The sequence below is a fragment of the Aspergillus multicolor genome (genome assembly GCF_047715735.1).
Source record: "Aspergillus multicolor strain CBS 133.54 unplaced genomic scaffold BDW74scaffold_7, whole genome shotgun sequence".
Taxonomy (NCBI): Eukaryota; Fungi; Ascomycota; class Eurotiomycetes; order Eurotiales; family Aspergillaceae; genus Aspergillus; species Aspergillus multicolor.
The window spans coordinates 27,981-46,595 of NW_027395958.1; the positions used below are offsets into that span (position 1 = coordinate 27,981).

Below are 18,615 nucleotides of genomic sequence, written 5' to 3' on the forward strand. Positions count from 1 at the left end.
CCTTGAAGGTCGAGACTTCTGCATCCTGTCTTCTGCCATAGACGCCTGGCCTTCCGGTGCTTGCAGGGTGAGACATTGTTATTTACTCCCTTTCGTCGCAATAACTGGGAGATAGTCGAGATAATAATCGTTTCGTTGATCAATTATTATTCAAGGTCAAGGGATTAGCGTCGATGCCAACAACCTGTTGGGTAGCAACTAACAAAACATGGAAACTTGAAGCTCTCCCGCTATGAAGATCGCTGATGCCTCAAGATCCAGGCCATAATGACATCAGAGCGGCTGGAACGGTTGGTTCAGCTTCGACTCAGGTCCCGTGACCGCTCAATGACTAAGCAGCCTAAAGGTCTTTGCACTAAGCCCAATACAGAATCTGTCAACACGTGACCACACAACCAACTTAAACGAGCCCACTCTTCCGCCTCTACAAGATCTTTTCGCAAGTTCGCAGTAAGGTTGAGGAAGACAAGTTCTGTCGAGGTGAGCATCTCCCGTATACCCTCAGAGAGCCGAGGACTGCTTGCTTTACCCAAACTTCATTTTCCCTGCGTCTTTCACACCAGCTTGCAAGCCGTTCTGCGAGACTGCGACAGAAAAGACGTCGAAGCAAGATGAAGCCCGGATGAAGCAGCAGCTTCCGCTTCACTACCACCCCGATAAACAAGCACTAACAATCTCCAAGGCCTTCAACATGCAGATCTTCGTCAAGACCCTCACGGGTAAGACTATCACCCTCGAGGTGGAGTCTTCCGACACCATCGACAACGTCAAGTCCAAGATCCAGGGTGCGTTCGCCTTCGCCTTACCCCTCAACCGCCTCCTGCCGACATAAACTAACGTTTCATCCCACAGACAAGGAGGGAATCCCCCCTGACCAGCAGCGTCTGATCTTCGCCGGCAAGCAGCTCGAGGACGGCCGCACTCTTTCGGACTACAACATCCAGAAGGAGAGCACCCTCCACCTTGTCCTGCGCCTGCGTGGTGGTGGTAAGAAGCGCAAGAAGAAGGTCTACACCACCCCCAAGAAGATCAAGCACAAGCGCAAGAAGACCAAGCTCGCTGTGCTCAAGTACTACAAGGTTGACGGCGATGGAAAGATCGAGCGTCTCCGCCGCGAGTGCCCCTCTCCTGAGGTATGTTTCCTGCTTCCCAAGGTCATGAACGATACTAACTCCCTCTAGTGCGGTGCCGGTATCTTCATGGCTGCCATGCAGAACCGCCAGTACTGCGGAAAGTGCCACCTCACCTACGTCTTCGACGAGTCCAAGTAAATGGACTAGCCGAGTCTCGCCTTTCCTTATGTCGGTTTACGTCGGTTGAGGGAGGGTCATGCTAGGTTAGGACGTGTGCGTTTGGATCGTTCTACAGTGGTATTTGAATCAGGAAACTTGAGCAAATATTGCAAATAAATGAAAAAAATATCAAGCAAACTCATCTAGCCGGGTATCTACCGGTATACTAGTAGCGATAGTAATATATACACACAGGGAGCGTATAAACATAGCGAGTGTATAAACAGGAAACAACTCTATCTCGACTCGTCCTACCTTTAGGACGACGGGTAGCCAGCCTTGAGGTTGTCGTACTTGCTGTCGGGGTAATCGATGGCGTTCTGCGTGCGGTCCAGGTTGTTTACGCCTCCAACGTCTTCGACAAAGGTGCCGATCAGGCTGCCGTCACCCTTGTTCGCGGTCTTGCCGCCCTTGTCAGCACTGGTCTCCCACCACATGGCACCGCCGAGCCTGCGGCTCTGAATGTAGGCGGCCTTGAGGTCGACCGCGGCAACAGTATCGTACGAGACCATTTCGCGAGAAGAGGGGTCGTACGACCACGAGGCACCAATGTTGGTGTCCAGCTGCTCGGTGGCTCCAGGTCTGGGCAGCGCCTTGTAGTCATATACTCCTTGCTCCCAGGTTCCCTGGCCAATACCCGAGTAAGGTTGGCCGGGTCCGTTGGTGTTTTGGAATGCACGGCCATAAATCGGCATGCCCAACACGATCTTGTTGGATGGGACGCCACCCGCGTCAATGTAGTGGTTGACGGCTTGGACCGTGTTGAACGGGGTGGATGCAGGGTTGCTGGTGGAAGGGTTAAGGTTCGCCTGGTGGCCTGCGGTCTGATCCCAGCTACCGGCGTAGTCGTAAGCCATGAGGTTGTAAAAGTCCAGGTACGGGGTCATCTCCTGGAGTCGGAGCTTGTTGTAGTTGCTCGGGCCTGTGAATGGTTAGGTTTGTACATATCTCTGAGCCAGAATACTTACCAGCTGGGACAGCAACGGTAAGTTGGAACCTCCGTGAGCCCTGGGCGGCATTCAGGGCCTACACAATTAGCACAGAACTTAAGTGACCGGGAATAACTTACTTCACGGCATCTACGAAGAAGATCAACGTAGTTCTGCGCCTGCTGATCGTCTATGCTTCGTTAGTTCTGTCAGACTTTGAGGCCACGCAGCTTACCCTGGGGATATTCCCAATCAATATCAAAGCCTATCTCAGTTAGAATAATTCATCGCCAATATCTTAAGTGGACGCACCATCAAAGCCAAGGTCGGTAACGAGCTTAGTCGCAGTCTGCGCAAAGCGGGCCCTGTTCTCGGGAGTGCCGGCGCCGTTGGTAAAGTTGGGAGAATAAGTCCAGCCTCCAATGGAAAGGAGAACCTTGAGCTGTCTGTTCTGGCGCTTCAGTAAGCCGAGCTGCTTGGCACAGCCATAGACGTTGCTTCCGGTGTCATTCCACGAATCGGTGGGGTAGTGCTTCTCGATATCGGACCAGGTGTCAGAGAGGTAGCTGCGAGTCCATGTCAGCTCAAGCCGTTAAGAGATTCAATTGGAGTGCTTACACCTCACCGGTCTCCGGACGAACATTGGCGAATGCATAGAGAACGTGGGTCAGCTTCTGGGCCGGGAGGTCCTGGGGGTTGTAGTTGCGGCCGTAGATGGCCTGTTGATCGTCAGCCACGTGGTACAAATATTTGTATGTAGGACAGGATAGGGTACGTACCCAATTGACAAAATAACCAACGGTCTTGTATCCAGACATATCGGAAGATGATAAATTGTTCGAATGTTCGGGAGCGCTGTACTGTATGCCAAAGTAAGAGGTGGTACTTCCAAAGTAATGAAGGTAAAGAGTGACGAGTAAGATGGGAATAGAGACAAGATATAGAGCTCGAGCAAAGACCATATGGAGCCGAAGATATTCAGTGTCCAACAGAAACAAAGAGAATAAATACTGGAGCCTGCTTCGTACCTGCCTTAACCAAGAATAGCTGTGAGTTTCCAACAACAACAAATGTACCTGAGACCGAGTGCCTTATACTTCAGGTACCAAAGTGGCGTAAGTGGCTCGTTGGCGGGGAACAAATGAGGCGGTGCAGATAGGGCTGGCTGTGGCTGTGGCTGTGGCTGTGACTTATGCAGACTTGCTAACTCAGCAGAATGGAATGGAGCAGTGATGGAGAACAAAACACAGCCCGACAACGCAGCTATATTTATACCCTTTCCCACACTGCGGCGAGCAAGATCAACCTGACAAAATGTGTGGAAAATCTACACGAGTCAACACGAGACCTGGAATTCCATCATGATCGTGCTGTCTGACCTTCATCCCTCTGTATGCTTTTGAACGGCGTGGAATTTGTACGAGGGTGCCTGCAGGGGCTGTCCTGGCTGCCACCCGACCAATATTCCCTATCCGGACCAATCAGACTAGCCAAAACCAATAAATGCAAGCAGGGGTCCCTCGCGGGGGAGCAGGGATTCGATCTTCGAACCATCAAGCATGGCCTGTCTGGTGAGTCGTCACGAGATGGCTGCAACCGAACTCTGGCACTGGCATGGAAGCCACTGTAGGACAAACATCCCCAATGGGACAACGGGGATCCTTTTCCATCGCACATCAGCCTCTCAGACGGCGAGGATGAGGTTATCGTAGGTCTGCTAGGAAAAGTTTTGTTTTGTCTCCGGCTCGAGTAGCCATGGTGTCTTTCACATGATGGATTGTTGGATTGAGGCTACTGGCGTCGCAAGCAGTCGAAGGACCCGACATCATGGGAACGCATGGTCCTGGGGTTGCAGTGTCAGATCATGGCTATGAGTATGACCGTGGGTAGTATTGACTTCGATCATCACGGTGACGATCAGATTATAGTCTGGGGTTTTGAGTATTAGATGACGGGCCTGCGCACTGATGCAAGTCTTGGTTGGAGTTGGCGACGAATCCCAGAGCCACATGACGTTAGCAAACTCTCTGCCATCAACTCTGATAATCCTCCTAAAGTCTAAACCAAAAGCAAGTATGCTGTCTGTTGACGACTCGATGTATCGGAGCGGAGTTACTCGGCTATCTCTTAGCCTGCAAGACCTCAGCTGAACTCCCCACTATCACAACTCCACCGCAACATCCACATCACTGAACTGAACTACTGCAGGGGCCCCGTCGTCATCGACATCATTCCGGCTGTGATTGAGATATCAACGGAATAGTCCGATGTGAGTGTCGGTCGGATGGAGAAAGGAAAAGTTTTGCTCTCCACCTCTGGCCGAAACTCCACCGGCGCGTGTCGACCTCAGCTGATGAAGGGTTATTGCTGCCGTCCGATGCCACCGTATAGCTGCTGCTACGGCAAGATAACTACTGATGGTTAGAGACAGACAGAGTAGCGGTCAACGCCCGGAGATTGATGTCTAAGAAGGAACCAAAAGTTGGGGAAGGAATGTAAGACAGTAACCGCCCAATGGTTATACCTGGCTGGAACAGAATACCCGAAACCTCACGAAACTATATGAAATCGGATGCAAAAATTGTGGATTCCAGAAAATATGCGATACAGACAATCAAGCATAACGGCATTGACGAAATCGAACGAAGAAATTAAACCGCATTCAAGGGGATATCATCGCCATCATATTAAAGAACAGGAACAGGAAAAGTGACCAGAACTTATCCCGAGTCGAAGTTAAAAGAGGCTGATGAAGCGACCTGCGCGTATAGCAACTGGAACGGGGATGCATGACAAGGGAGTCGGAAAAAAACATAACGGTATCGTAGAGTCAGTCCATCGTGTAATGCATATCCGTCTATTTTCTGTTGAAGTCAATAGAGCCCATTTTGGAGCTCAGGGTAGTGGTCCGCGCTCAAGGATGAGATCGGATCCAGGAGAGAATCGCATCCAATGATGGATCTTCCGCAAGCCAATGAGCAGCTCTTGCGTCAGCGGCTCGGAGATCCGCAACGACATGCTGGTTGGAGATTTGTGCTAGTTCCTGCTTACTGTCAGCAATGTCCCTAGAGGATTGCGGGGATGACGAACCTGTCGTAAAGTGTTGCTTACAGCTTTCATCGGACCGGCGTGCTGGGGGCCCGGTCTCTGTCCGCGTAGGATGCCGTCTCGATGAATGATCCAGCGCTTGGCTGCCGCTGCTCGAAGGTAGATCCGATGGGCCTGGAACCGGCGGGCACAACCATCAAGGATGACCCTGGTGGCTGTCAGAACTATACATGATGTGTGATATGGCGGAAGGCGTTACCTTCGCAACTGGGCCTTTTCGGCCTCATCGCTTGAAACGTTCGCTGGGGGCGGGCTAGGGCTATAACTCGAAGCCATCAACGCATTCGCAGCAGCTAGGCACTCCTTGAGTACCATGTACCCTTCTTCTGCCTGATTTGCTGGAGGTATCGAGACGTTGAGCTGATTGATATGCACTAGAAGAGTGCGGTAATCGTTCATGAGTTCGGCTACCCTCAAAGCGCGCGCTTGGTTGACTGTGTTTGTTAGTCTTTCTTCGCTGCTTTAGCAAGGAGAAAATGCATACGTCCGTCGGCCATTTTACCTCCTCTAGATCGGTTGTTTGAAACAAAACTTGATGCAAGGACCACGAAGAAATGCAAAGAGGATTAAAGAATCGAAGAGAATCAGGCTCAATTGACTGAGTGCGTGCTTCTGGATCTATCCCATAGTCGAGGGCGAGATATCCTTTTAAGCTTAATCCTTAATAGCAGCTCTCAAGAGTCGAACTCCAATCTGCTGGAGAATGGGGAGTCTTGCAAGAGTAGGATCATCGTTAGATGTGGCTGGCTGCGCCAATGGCTTGCTGATGCTAGCAGTCCAAGAGACATCCCAGCTGGAAAGCCGCCAGACCTGGTGGATCTATAGCGAACGGAACAAGATACGTGGGAACCATGTGTTGCTTCGTCCCAAATGGAATTGAGCTAAAGCCATGCCAACGGAGATGGGGCGCGAACCTACGCAGCTGTGGCTAGTGACGGTGCATAGATGACTCGGCGCTGCGGGATGATGTCGCTGGAGAAGAACCACCAGGAGCACAGACTTGCTGCAGGGGGTTTCGAAAAGAGAACTGGTAACGCATTGGCCGATGTGATACGCCGGATTTCGAGGGATAGCGAGGGCTTATTCGCTGGTATGACAACGCTGAGACACCGGAATAGTTCAAAAACAAGAGCTTAAACTGGGTCTAGGCGATCAGGCCAGCTGGGGTCGTCGTTTCGTATCGGGGGTTTGCCACATGCTGTCAAGAACCAGGAAAGCATAATTAGAATATGGATCGAAGCGACGAGCGTGCATTGGACGGTTGGACAAAAGCATTTCTGGAAGGGCAGCCGAAGCGAAGGCACGAACGGGGAGAGAACCCACTGGCGGAGCTCAGCCACAGTCCATGCACTCAACGCCAGCTGAACAGGGACCAGATGCAGCCTAAGGCTCGCTCCTCTGATTGATCCCTTTGTTCATAAACCCACTCCTATCCTGTCCTGATAGTCGATGCGTTATTCGGTGGCAATTTTCAGACAATCTACCTGGTAGACCGACATACTCCGGAGTCCGTTGTGCTATCGTCAGATCTGAGAGCGGCTATGGAGTCGGCAGCTGCGCCCCGTCCAAGGTGACAGCTCGGGCTCGCATCCGTCCGACTTGCAGATACTTGGGCCTGTAGAATCGTATATCCAACACTTCACACATCAGTATGTCAGAAAGGACTGATGCCGGGCATTCCAACTCCTATTGCCACCAGCCTCGAGCGAGAGAATCTGACTACGATGAGAAAAAGCAAGAGAAACTACGCATCGGAGGAAGCCCGTATTTGTCTCAATTCGTCTTGATATCGTTTGCATCTTCCAGTACCATCCAGCTCACATGTTAGTCCTTCTCGGCGATGGCCTGCAGCCGTTCGTCGATCTCCTCTTCTGTCAGTGCCCGGAAGTTTGGATCTGTGCCTTCCTTGCCGTCTGCTCGGGGGCCGCCAACGATGCCAATCTCCAATTCGTGCTTCTTGAAATCCACGCTCAGCACACTGCTCAACGCCGTAATTCCCAGCTCGACAACCTCCTCCCAACTACCCTCTGCGTAATCCTTGTTCTTCAGCTTCTTCTCCATGTGGTTGAGCGCCTCCTGCTGTTTCGGGCCCGCGGCAGTGGCCTTGTATCCAGCGTAGTAACCGGCAGGGTCACACTTGTAGAGTTGTGGCCCCTTCTCCAAGTCAACAGAGACCAGGGTAATCGCAACACCGAGCGGGCGCATGTAAGCCTTTGAGATGTTAGATGCTAAACCATCACTGATCGCAAGTAACTCACTCTTTGTGTGTAAACCTGGTTGATATTGGCTAAACGCTTGGCAAGAACGTCGCATGGCATCTCATAACCATATTTGTATCGGAACTCGGCAGCCTCACCACGAGCACGGTCGACGTAAGCTCTGGCATCAGCAATAGACCCGGTCATTACACAGCCGACCGAAGGAGAGAGCCTGAAAATATGCGTGACGGACGAAGGGTCGATCAGTTTATCCTAGACATCGGTCAGACCGGCCTCGGCGTATATCGGGCGGAGTTGCTCAGGCGACGTACGGCAACTTTCTTCTGAGACAACACAACGGCACAGTTCTTCCCCCTGACACCTATCGAGGTGATGTTTGCGGCAGTGATGGCTTTAAACGCATACTCTAGGTTGGGGTATACATGTCAGCGGATGCTTCAGGCCGAGCTGGCAAGGGCGAATCGGTATCTGGGGAGGAATCTGGAGTGCGTACCGACTTGGTAAAGACGACCCTGGTCCGAGAAGATGGTGATGTGCCTATCGTAACCTGCTCTTGTTTAGCGGCTGTCCGTCTGTCCGTCTGTCCGCTCATTGATGAAGTCATGGCGGTCTGTCGTGAGGCTCGGGGAACATACCAGACATGATTGCGGTGATTCAAGTCGGCGATCTTACGGGAACAAAAACTGTGTGTAGGTAGAAGAGAAAGAGCGAGGAATGAATGCGATGCGGAGAGGGGAATGGAGGTTGGAAAGCGACTGGAGAGGACGCGTGCTAGAGGATGCCTGCTGGCTGAAGCTCAAGCTTCTGGCCCGACCTAAGCTCCCGTCACCGCCTTCCCTCTACCTTGATCTACCATGCTCGTTTCCAGCAGGATTTATCGTAATATTACTTCTTCAACGGTGATATACGTTTATTGTTATATATACCGTCTATTATATGCACTCATAGCAAACATATACGCCGAAGCCGGTGGTGCTAAACGCCGTGATGAGGATATCAGAACTTTTGACAGATTGGTAGGATGCGATGGATGATGCAGACAGAACAGGAACAAGGCAACCATGATGAAGGCGAAGACAACAACGGGCTATTAGTCGCTGTCGCTACTCGAATCCGATGAAGAGCTGCTCGAAATGTCGACGACGGTCGTCCGGCTCTTCTTCTTCCTCTTCCTAGCGGGCTGTTTCTTCACGGGTTGAGGTGCCTCCTTCTTATCATCATCGCTGTCGCTGTCGCTATCGCTCTCACTACTGCTTGAGATTTCCACGACGGCAGTTCGGTTCTTCTTCTTCTTTTCGGGCTGCGGGGCGATAACCTTGCCCTTCTGCGGCGGCGCCTTCAGATTCGACATGGTGAAGACCCTTCCATCCACTGCAAAGTATACAATCTCAGCACGTCGCCGTTTTCTAAAACTTTTCAGCATCTCTTTGTCCAGTTGCTCAAACGCCTCGCCCAGATCCTCCGTCAGCTCACCCGCGGTCAACTTTGTTCGGAAAGCGTAGATAGTCTTTCTGTAGTTCACCGTTGGCGACTCCGCCTCGTCAGCTGGCTTCTCGGTCAGGTCGATGTTGGTCTCCTTGATCTCCTCGACATCCTTCTTGATAGCAGCTTGAGCCACGTCTCGTAACCGCTGCTTAGCGGCGTCGCCCCTCAACCCCTGCAGGTAAGAAAGTAAAGCAGCTTCATAAGTAGCCGGAATATGCTCCAGGGACAGGATGTGCTTGAAAAGCTGAATCTCGCGGATCTTCTGGAACTTCCACGATGACCGATCATTGTGGTACTGATCGAGATACGCAAGGACCGGGGCCTCGCCGGATTTCTGCTTTGTAACCGGCTCCGTAGCATCTTCGGTCTTCTTCCTGCTCCTTTCCTTCTTTTTCTTCTTCTTGTCCTTTTTGCCCGCATCCGCATTCTCATCATCGGCTTCTGCCTCCTCATCTCCCTCCTCATCTCCCTCCTCATCTCCCTCTACAGGCGACGGAGACGGAGACTTGACCTGTGTCTCCGCAGAGAACGAAACCCTCTTGGACTTCTTCGCCTTGCGCTCACTCTTCTCTTCCTTTTTATCCTCATTCACGTCTTCCTTGTCGCCATCCTCCTCGGCAAGCCTGCGCTTCTTGCTCTTCTTCTGCTTCTTCTCGGTAGCGGCATCGCCATTCTCAACAGCATTCTCCTTGCCATCGTCTTCTTGTTTTGTATCGACCGTTTTCATGGTGACATCGGCATCGGAATCAGCATTAGTTTCGGCGTCTTTGCTGCGCTTGGACTTGGAGCTCTTGGAGCTCGGCCGCTTCGACCGCGATTTTTTTTCTTCGGCCATTCAGGCGGGTGTAGGGGTGTTATGGTGACGCTGGTGGAAAATATCGAGTCGCGCGGATTTATACATCAATCCCTTAGGATTCAAGGTGACAACGAGGAGAGCTGGCGTGTGGTTGTGGCTGTAGACTTTGTCAAGAAATTATCTTTGCTTCAAGAGAAATTTTCACGTGATCAGGTAGGTATCGATAACCCTGATAAGCCGGTCTATTGTCCAAGGAAGAACAAGATCACCCTATCTACAGGTTCAAGGACTAAAAAGCATATCTAGAAAGATAGACAGACCGTACAATCATCACTTGACATTATATCACTAATTCGCTTCCATAACTCCAATCATAACCACAAAATCATAGCTTGATCCTCGTTAAGCTCCAAAAAATGCACATCGGCGTAATGCTATTGTCCGTTCGAACTTGCCTCTCGCTTCTATTTTCGTGTCTGAGGTTGCGCCTCTGATCCAGATGACGGGGCAGCTTTTCGCCTTGCTCGTTCCCGCTCTTTGTCCCGAGAACTAGTTGTTGCTCTTCTCCTGCGGACCGGCTCATAGACTTCATTGAAATTCATAACCACGCCCAAAAACCGCATGTCCACATCAGGCTGATAGGCGAGATCGCCAAGGAGGGTATTCAGACGGGAGCGGAATTCCGAAGAGAGGTCGCGAAGGCGAGTGCGGAGGGACGGAAGCATGTGGTCATCTGCGGAGAGGTCGTGGTTTGCAAGCGAAGACGGTGTAGCGACCCCGTCGGCTCCGGACCCGACGTTTGGCGTGAAGGAGAATGACGAAGAAGCCGACGCAAGTTTCTGTGCTTGGCTATGTCGGGAGGAAAGAAGGTCTCGCTCTGAGATGCCCCACTGACCTTGAGCTGTGCGTGTCTCGATCTTTGCGCTTAGCTCCTGTCGACGCGTAAACTCTGCGACAGAGAACGAGTACAACCCGTCAACTGCGTCCTTGTACGCTAGCATTATTTTCAGAATGTGATGTAGTTGGGCTAGGAAGCCTTCCTCTGGCTTGCTCGTGGTTTTTGACGAAGATGAGGAACCTAGGAGACCCTTGTGTGTGATAGAATTGAGGTATTTGGTGTGGGCTTCAATCAGATCATCGAGCGTACATCCTGGCTTAGAGATGGACGCTTGTAATTGATCCCAACTGGACTCAATGACCTCGAACAGGATGTAGTATTGTAGTTGGCAGACAAAATGAATCATCTCTGCGATGACGCATCGTGCGCGCTTCCAGTCAGCGCCGACTTTATCGTCAACGCTGCCTAGGACGCCTCTCGCGCCCGTCATGCACCGTCTCCATGTGCTGCCCAAGGAGAACTCGACGCGCTTGACGCGCCAGAGGAAGTTGAAGACCTTGAGATACTGCGTTGAGCCCCATGGTGTAATCACTACATCCACGGGTGCGTCGATTTTATACTCCAATGTGAAACAGTCCCATCCGATCTCGCCATGGCTGAGCTCCAGCATACGTGCGTCCAAACGTCGAAGAACATCTGGAGAGTCGTATTGTGCGTTGGACGCACGAATGGCATGCTCTAATTGAGCAGTTAGCGTGTGACGATACTGAGAGTTAGCAGGCCGGTCAAGGTTCGATGCCAGTGATTCCATCAGCAAAGCAATAAAGTCGCCCTGTCCCAGCAGCAGATATTTCTTCAGCGCATGGAGGTGATCAAACAGCTTGAACTTGTCATCCATGAGATGAATCAGCCTCGCCATTGTAGTTTTGTAGGCTTCATCAATTGAGGTTTCAAGACTCGCTGTGTCCCCATAACGCAGCTCCTTGGATGCTTCCTTGGAGTACGCCTCCACCCACCCAGAATCGCCGCAACCGTATCGGATGAAGTTCAAAGATTTTCCAATTAGGAACACCTTCTTAGCAAAATCCTTGGTAATTATTGAGGGTATCATGACATCTTCAAGCTTGTATTTATCCTCCCAAACACTAGTCGCAATGCGGCGAGGATCTGTGCTTGGCCTGAATTCTGGTTCAACGACACAGAATTCTCTGTAGGGATCTGACAGCTCGCCGTCGTAGATCCAGAGCCGCAACATGTTGTAGAATGGCCTTGTTACGTGCGCAAGAAGCTTCTCTGCAAAGTTACACACGAATGGATCTCCATGTGACGTGGAAAAGCCATGGATAAGAGAAATTAGTTGACCCCCTTTCTTATCTATGAAGTATTAGATAATTGTATGGCATGAAACGGGGCGCACTTACTCTTAGCCTCTTCAACGATCAGACTCATCAGACGCAACGCCATGGTCGCATCTCTCGTCCAGACTACACATCTCTTCAACGTCACCCCGCTTTTGGTTCCGTTTGATTCTTCAGGCGCAGCCAGTGCCCTGCGAATTTCGCCTTCAAGCGTGGCTACCAGCCCTAGATATGAACGGAGCTCATTCGCAAGAGCTGCCCGCAGGCTCTGACTGATAAGACCTCCTTCACTGCTCTCAACAAATGTAGAAAGACCCCGATAGAGCAAGCATGGCTCGGCTAACGTATTTAGAATTGACACCATAGGAATTGGTAATGTCGGAGGTAATTTGAGCGTAGAAGTTGACATGAATTGTAGATCGTTCGATGACAGACCCTGTAGGTTGAATGGGAAATCACGCAAGAGCCCTGACTCAACAGGGCGTGTTTTCCCCTCATCGCTTTCCGGCTCCTGAAAATGTTCCGCTACAGGAGGATCTCCATCCACAGTCTCGTATTGACGGTTCGTACGCAGCCGCTCGGGTGCGGCCGCATGCTCCGCGCCTCGTTCCTTATCTCGTTCTCGTTCCAGGTCTTGTCGTCGCACTGAAGTCTTCCTTTCAACGCGTGCAGCCATCTGGGATGCTGACGAGTTAACGGCTGGCCCATCATCCTCCGAACTCGCCGCCATTCCACTCCCTATCCTTTGATCTTTTGCCAACATTCTTTGTAACTTGGCTGGGTCCATCAAAGGACTCCGCGGCCTCTCATCCTCATATGCAAAGCTCTCAGAGGCTTCCGGTTTGGAGAGCCGATAGAGCAAGTATAATATCCCCCACTTTTGCGATAATACAGGCTGGGTCAAGAGACGCGAGCATAGATTCGAGAATTGGACCGCCTTATCGGGGCTCGCATTGTCGCGTAGTAGTTTCCGTTTGATGAGGTCCGACGCGTTATTGATATTTTCTGCACCCGTAGCACCTGCTAAGCTCCCGCGGCGGCCAATGCCTAAATTTCCGGATGGTGATGCTGGGCTGTCCGCGGAGTTCGAGTGGGTATCGAGAACACGCCACGCATGCTCGAGGTAATCATGATGGCGCTGCTCTTCTGCGGCGGCTAGGGCTTCTGCGGCGTCTCCGCCATATTCGTCTCTAAAAGCAGACACTGATAACGGGGGAGTGAGCGCGTCGATGAGCTGCGAAAGCGCGTCGTCGATGCGACGGGGACGTGCAGGTTGCCGCACCGACATTGTTGAGTCCACTCCCCCCAATTCAGCGATCTCAACAATCTCAAAAAATCCCTAGAAGTCGAAAGCGGCCGGCTGCTTTTCTGCTACTTCCGTCGAATAGCGGTTCGGGGAGGACGCGACGTGGACGCGGGGCTTAAGGCGCAACGCGAGGCAAAAAGATCCAATTTGTAGGCGGACTTGGGCTTTTGCGAAGATCCATGAAAATAATGCCGGAAGTAAATACGAAAATAGCTTGAAGCGATCCAATGCGCGCGATATGGTGTTAGTCCGCGGACAGAATGCTATTGTTTGGCCGGTTTGGAGTGTTTTGATGGTTTGACAGTCCGTTGCCAAGCGTCACATGGAACTACGAAGTGACTGTACATGAGAATGATAAGATCGATATGAAGACTTAAAAAAGACTTATGTCTGAAGAGAAAAAAAAAAAAATAACCAGTGACGAAGTTATCATAACCCTCGAATTTGTTATTATTAGAGGAAACACGGGATGGGGATGGGTATAGATTGCAAAAAATAACATCTCAGTAACCAACAAATTAGTATGATCCGCAAACTCCTGCAACATGAAATGGGCGACATAAAATCGAAAAGTGATTTTAGCAGAGACTTTTGCTCCTGGCGGTCCGAGTACCGACCCCAGAGGCGTGTTCAAAAAATATTCAGCACATCCAAACAGAACGAAGAGATCGGAGAAAAAGGCATGAAGAACCAAGCGCAAAATCTTCATCATTCATAGTCCATCATCAACGTCGTTGTCAGCATCTTATCTTTACTCGTGAGCATATGCGTTCGCCCGTTCAGGCGACTACCCCGGACACTGTTGACCCGGGACTCCATCGAAAGCGCTTCAAGCCGCCTCGAACCGCTTCCTGACCACAGGCCGCTGATACTCTGCTGCCCGACACACCGGTGTCTCCCAGGACGGACCCCATGCCAGTGCTTGCCTCCAATCTTCCAACTTCCCGACCAAGAACATATCCAGCAGAGAAACTAATTGCGGAGAAAAGCACCACGACGCCTGCACTTATGACCCATGTCATAACTGCGGACGATGACTCTGTAGCCCCTGAGCGTCGGCTCTTCTTGGTAACAGATTGGCCGGATCCACGGTCTTTCGACGTGCTCGTGCGCCGCTTTGCCCGAGTGGAAGAGGAATCCCGCGGCGAGTATGCGTGCAGCTGCTTAGGTCGTTTTGGATACGGTGATGTGCGCATTTCCATATCTGATGACGCCTCCTCTTCGCTGGCTTCTTCGTCCATAGCCACAGATTCTGACACCAACCGAAATGATGCTGGCTGCGCTCTTGATGCCCCGCTTGGCGCAGGTTGCGACTCAGGCTTTGGAAGTCCTCGTGCTGCAGCTGCACAAGACAGCAAAGTCGAAAGGCTCGCACGTAGCGCGGCATCATGGTCTGCATGGTAAGAAGGTGAAATGATGTTGTAAGGACCGTGCTGTTGGCTTGAAGCCCGGTGGGACGAACGAACGCTAGTTTGAGAGTTTCTTCGTAAGGCTGTTTGTCGGCTTGAGGTTGATATGTCACTGATAGGCCGTGACCGGCGGGTATTGGTAGGTCTTGTCCAGGATGGTTCTCCAGAGACTGGAGGATGAGAGAAGACGTTGGGTTGAGGCACGAATGAAGAAGAGCTTATACGCATACCGAGTGCTGTTGAGCGATCGTCCTCGTCACTCGAAGGAACTGCATCTTCAGTGGGGGGCAAAGAGGACCTAATGCGAGGTGGACAAGCAATATCCTCATTTGAACTCGAGAGAACGCGATCTGATTCACTTTCACTTTCTTCGTATTCATCTTGACTGCTGCTGGGCTCGTGGGACGAGTATTCGACTTGCGCTGTGGTAACGGCTGCTAGGCGCTGCAGATGTCGTCGGCGGTTTCGGCGGTGATACCCGTGAGGCTGGACACGGAGGCCGGTAGTAATTATGTCATCGGCAGTTGATACTGAAGACAGCGACGAGGAGGACGGCTGGGAGGATACTTCGATCCAAGAATCTATATAGTATTGCAGTGAGTACATGATTTTATATTCAACGCAGGTTTTCATGAAGCAGGATAGAAAAGCAGGACGCAAGATTCTGGGTAGTTTTGGTTTCAGAGACCTCACCTTCTGATCTCAAGGCTACGCCTGAACGTGACTGAAGCGTATCCCGCGTCACTCGGCCAGTAGCAGTCCTAGGCTCATCCTGCACCTGACGACCTAGAAGGTCATAGTGATTCGGCTGCATCGCTGTAGGTCTTGTCAGCGAGATGAGGGCGGACGGCAATGATGTGTGAAGGTTCTTAAAGATAAAAAGGAGGCACTGATAGTGAGCGAGGGGAATAAGACCTCAACTGACAGTCAGGCCACAAGGAGGGAGAAAGGGCCGATTATACCTGGTGGTTCAACCCGTCAAGGAGCAGCGGTCAAGCGGCCAGACAATGATGGTGGGGTTCGCGGAGAAAGCGAACCAGACTTTAGACGATCGCCCGAGATATTGAAACCAAACAAAGCGCTTCGCAGAGCTGGTCAGTTGAAATCGAGCCTCTGGAGCAAGTTGAGTAGGCGATGCAAGCTGGAGGATGCCTGGCTGCTGATGTCGTAAGTCTGTAACACTGGAAGGGGGTGAGGAATCATCGGATCGATGACAGCTGACTTGTCATCAACCACCTGCCCGCATGAGTGATCGACACACAGCCAGTGAGGGAGTGTTTGGCTCAGATAAAAGCACGCCACTCACGGGAAGTTCAGAAGCCTAAGCAGTCTAACCGATTATGCATGAGTTAAAGATGCTCCACGGCGGGGGATCTTGGAGGGGAGACTTACGGAGCGCAGATAAGCAGATCAGATAAGTCCTGGTGGGGAATCGTGGACGTTTAGGCGCCAAGTAAGAAAAGCACGCCAAGAGTGCCCCGTGCCCTGCTTTATCAGTAGTAAGAGTGAACATCTACCTGTGCAGACAGTGGTTTAGGCTACAGATGAACAAACACAGAATAAGATTCAAAATACTCATGGTATTATGCATTGAGGTCTATCTCATGAAACCGTTAAAACCGAAAACAAAGAACTTTTCCCGAATTACCCTAGCAAAGCACAACATTACCGCGAGAGCCTTGAAATACAAACCATCCAATATGCAGCAAAGGTATCAGATCTAGAAGGTCATCTTAGTACCCTTGAACTCAGGGATACCGCCACGGGCGCGGTTAGGGGGACCACCGGCACCACCACCGCGTCCGCCAAAGCCTCCACGGCCACCACGGCCACCACCACGAGGGCCGCCGCGGCCTCCACGACCACCGAAACCGCCACGGCCACCACCACGGCCACCACCACCACCACCGCCTCCGTTGTTCTGGCGGGGAGTGCTGAAGTCCAGACGAATGGGACGGCCGTCAATTTCGGCACCCTGGAGTTCGTTGTAGGCGTTGCGGGCCTCATCGACGGACGAGTATTGGACGTAACCGAATCCCTTGGGGCGGCCGGACTCCATGTCAGTGGGCAGACGGATACCCAGGACGGTTCCCTGGGGACCGAAGACTTCATGGACGGAGTCCTCGTTGGCGCTGAAGGGAAGGTTGCCAACGAAGAGGGTGTCGCTCTCGGGGCTGGCCTGGTCACCGAAGGAGCGGGCACGAGTCTGAGCGCGCTCCTTGAAACCGCCCTGGTCCTTGTTGGCGGGGCGAACGGTGGCGTAGTCGAGGTTGATCTTGCGGCCGTCGATTTCGTGTTCCTTCATGGCCTCGTAGGCCTTGGCGGCATCGGCGGCGTCGGTGAACTCAACGTAACCGAATCCGCGAGAGCGGCCAGTCTCGCGCTCGGTCATGATACGGGCGGACAGCTCACCGAACTGTTCAAACTCTTGCTGGAGCCACTCCTCGGTAACGTTCCAGGAGAGGTTGCCGACGAAAAGGTTAGCAGAAGCACCCTCCTCAGTCTTGGACTTCTTGGAAGTGGCCTCGGGCTCTTCCTCGGCCTTGCGCTTCTTGGATTCGGCGGGCTTGTCGCTGTCTTCGGACTCGGAGCTGTCGTCAGAGGAGTCAGAAGAGCCCTCGGAACTGTCAGAGTCGGAACCAGACTCCTCCTTGGAGGCCTTGGTATCAGCCTTCTTGGCCTTGGCGGGGGCTTCATCCTCGCTCTCGGAGGAGTCGGAGTCGTCGCTGTCGCTGGACTCGGCAGCGGCGGCCTTGGGAGCCTCCTTCTCATCCTCAGAAGACTCGTCGTCAGAGTCGGAGTCAGAAGACTCGGACTCGCTAGACTCGGCCTTCTTAGCCGCCTTGGGCTCAGCCTTGGCCTTCTTAGCGGGCTTCTCCTCCTCACTCTCGCTCTCGCTCTCACTCTCGCTGCTGGAAGCATCCTTCATCTCCTCGTCGCTGTCGCTGGACTCAGACTCGGAAGATGATTCAGCCTTCTTGGTCTCCTTCTTGTTGTCCTTTTTCACATCCTTCTTGGCCGGCTTCTCATCCTCGCTGGAGCTGGAGCTGGAAGACTCGGACTCGGATTCAGACTCGGACTCGGAGCTGCTGCTGGGAGTAGGCTCCTTCTTCTTGCCCTTGGTCTTCTTCTCCTTGGAAGCGACCTCCTGGGCGACCTTCTTGCTCTTGGCCTTGGGAGACTGGGAAGCCTTGGTGACTCCAGCATCCTTGACCTTGCTCAAGGCCTTGTCGGCGAGCTTTCCGGCGGTCTCAGCGCCCTTCTTGACAACGGACTTAGACTTGGACATGTTGACTGCAAGAGAAAGGTAGTGTTAGCAAGAGAGACCATGACGCGGCAGGGGACGCGGCATACCTGATAATTAATCTGAGATAAAAAGAAATCTCAAAAGTGCGGCAAACCCACTGATCCCTCAATCACCCGATTTGAAGATCCAACAATATTTGATTTTCAGACGTGTTTAAGCACGATTGAAAGTAAACCTCGAGAAGAAGAGATTTACACGGACGCCCACAAGTAACCCACAACGGACAATGTTCAAGCCCACAGAAACGGACGAGATATGCAACGGTCTAGAAGATGGTAAAATCCCACAAATAGATGCTACAGCCCACAGCCCTCAGTGTAGAAGCCCACAAACAAGGTCTCTGTTGAAGTGTATCTGGTGAAGATACAGCTTGCGCTCCCACGTCAGTAGAAGTAGAATAAGGCAGGGAAAGTCAAATCGAAATGATATACCGAAAGATTTTTAGTCTTCGGTGAGATAGCAAAAGAGTTTGGTAGGAGATGAAGAAGGAAGAAAAAAAACGGAAGCTTCGAGGAACAGCAGCTTCTGATAAGAGAAAAAAAAATCGAAACCTAGCAGAAATCTTCCC

The 18,615-nt window shown here is 51.9% G+C and overlaps 8 protein-coding genes across 8 annotated transcripts; 1 reads left to right on the forward strand and 7 right to left on the reverse strand.

Annotated features, from left to right (window-relative positions):
* The first annotated feature begins 215 nt into the window (after positions 1 to 215).
* BDW74DRAFT_126870 (ubiquitin-ribosomal 40S subunit protein eS31 fusion protein) lies at positions 216 to 1,410 on the forward strand. Its single transcript, XM_073722192.1, has 4 exons — positions 216 to 480; positions 683 to 785; positions 853 to 1,133; positions 1,182 to 1,410. The coding sequence occupies exons 2-4, from the start codon at positions 692 to 694 to the stop codon at positions 1,269 to 1,271; spliced, it is 465 nt and encodes a 154-aa protein (XP_073585470.1). The 5' UTR covers positions 216 to 480; positions 683 to 691; the 3' UTR covers positions 1,272 to 1,410.
* Positions 1,168 to 3,242, reverse strand: BDW74DRAFT_126835 (glycoside hydrolase family 18 protein). Its single transcript, XM_073722191.1, has 7 exons — positions 3,001 to 3,242; positions 2,840 to 2,940; positions 2,534 to 2,787; positions 2,457 to 2,486; positions 2,362 to 2,411; positions 2,261 to 2,318; positions 1,168 to 2,214 (listed from the first exon to the last, which is right to left on the reverse strand). Exons 1-7 carry the CDS (start codon positions 3,181 to 3,183, stop codon positions 1,550 to 1,552), a joined length of 1,341 nt encoding a protein of 446 aa, XP_073585471.1. The 5' UTR covers positions 3,184 to 3,242; the 3' UTR covers positions 1,168 to 1,549.
* Positions 3,243 to 5,135: 1,893 nt separating this feature from the next.
* Positions 5,136 to 5,826, reverse strand: BDW74DRAFT_176355 (uncharacterized protein; the record flags this gene model as incomplete). The annotated part of the gene is made up of 4 exons (XM_073728582.1): positions 5,136 to 5,264; positions 5,312 to 5,477; positions 5,529 to 5,763; positions 5,814 to 5,826. The coding sequence occupies 4 exons, from the start codon at positions 5,824 to 5,826 to the stop codon at positions 5,136 to 5,138; spliced, it is 543 nt and encodes a 180-aa protein (XP_073585472.1).
* Positions 5,827 to 6,809: 983 nt separating this feature from the next.
* prs2 (proteasome core particle subunit alpha 1) lies at positions 6,810 to 8,152 on the reverse strand (the record flags this gene model as incomplete). Its single annotated transcript, XM_073732078.1, has 5 exons — positions 6,810 to 7,540; positions 7,588 to 7,800; positions 7,860 to 7,954; positions 8,042 to 8,095; positions 8,137 to 8,152. The coding sequence occupies 5 exons, from the start codon at positions 8,150 to 8,152 to the stop codon at positions 7,154 to 7,156; spliced, it is 765 nt and encodes a 254-aa protein (XP_073585473.1). The 3' UTR covers positions 6,810 to 7,153.
* Positions 8,153 to 8,444: 292 nt separating this feature from the next.
* BDW74DRAFT_149540 (WKF domain-containing protein) lies at positions 8,445 to 9,987 on the reverse strand. Its single transcript, XM_073723908.1, is given in 2 exon segments — positions 8,445 to 9,505; positions 9,518 to 9,987. 2 exon segments carry the CDS (start codon positions 9,866 to 9,868, stop codon positions 8,639 to 8,641), a joined length of 1,218 nt encoding a protein of 405 aa, XP_073585474.1. The 5' UTR covers positions 9,869 to 9,987; the 3' UTR covers positions 8,445 to 8,638.
* A 53-nt stretch (positions 9,988 to 10,040) lies between these two features.
* On the reverse strand, positions 10,041 to 13,551 carry BDW74DRAFT_126990 (tubulin gamma complex associated family protein). The gene is made up of 2 exons (XM_073722195.1): positions 12,089 to 13,551; positions 10,041 to 12,041 (listed from the first exon to the last, which is right to left on the reverse strand). Exons 1-2 carry the CDS (start codon positions 13,311 to 13,313, stop codon positions 10,294 to 10,296), a joined length of 2,973 nt encoding a protein of 990 aa, XP_073585475.1. The 5' UTR covers positions 13,314 to 13,551; the 3' UTR covers positions 10,041 to 10,293.
* Positions 13,552 to 13,680: 129 nt separating this feature from the next.
* On the reverse strand, positions 13,681 to 16,102 carry BDW74DRAFT_149543 (uncharacterized protein). The gene is made up of 2 exons (XM_073723909.1): positions 15,434 to 16,102; positions 13,681 to 15,321 (listed from the first exon to the last, which is right to left on the reverse strand). Exons 1-2 carry the CDS (start codon positions 15,552 to 15,554, stop codon positions 14,111 to 14,113), a joined length of 1,332 nt encoding a protein of 443 aa, XP_073585476.1. The 5' UTR covers positions 15,555 to 16,102; the 3' UTR covers positions 13,681 to 14,110.
* A 105-nt stretch (positions 16,103 to 16,207) lies between these two features.
* BDW74DRAFT_149545 (putative nucleolin protein Nsr1) lies at positions 16,208 to 18,542 on the reverse strand. The gene has a single exon (XM_073723910.1). The coding sequence runs from the start codon at positions 18,027 to 18,029 to the stop codon at positions 16,461 to 16,463; it is 1,569 nt and encodes a 522-aa protein (XP_073585477.1). The 5' UTR covers positions 18,030 to 18,542; the 3' UTR covers positions 16,208 to 16,460.
* Between the last annotated feature and the right edge of the window lie 73 nt (positions 18,543 to 18,615).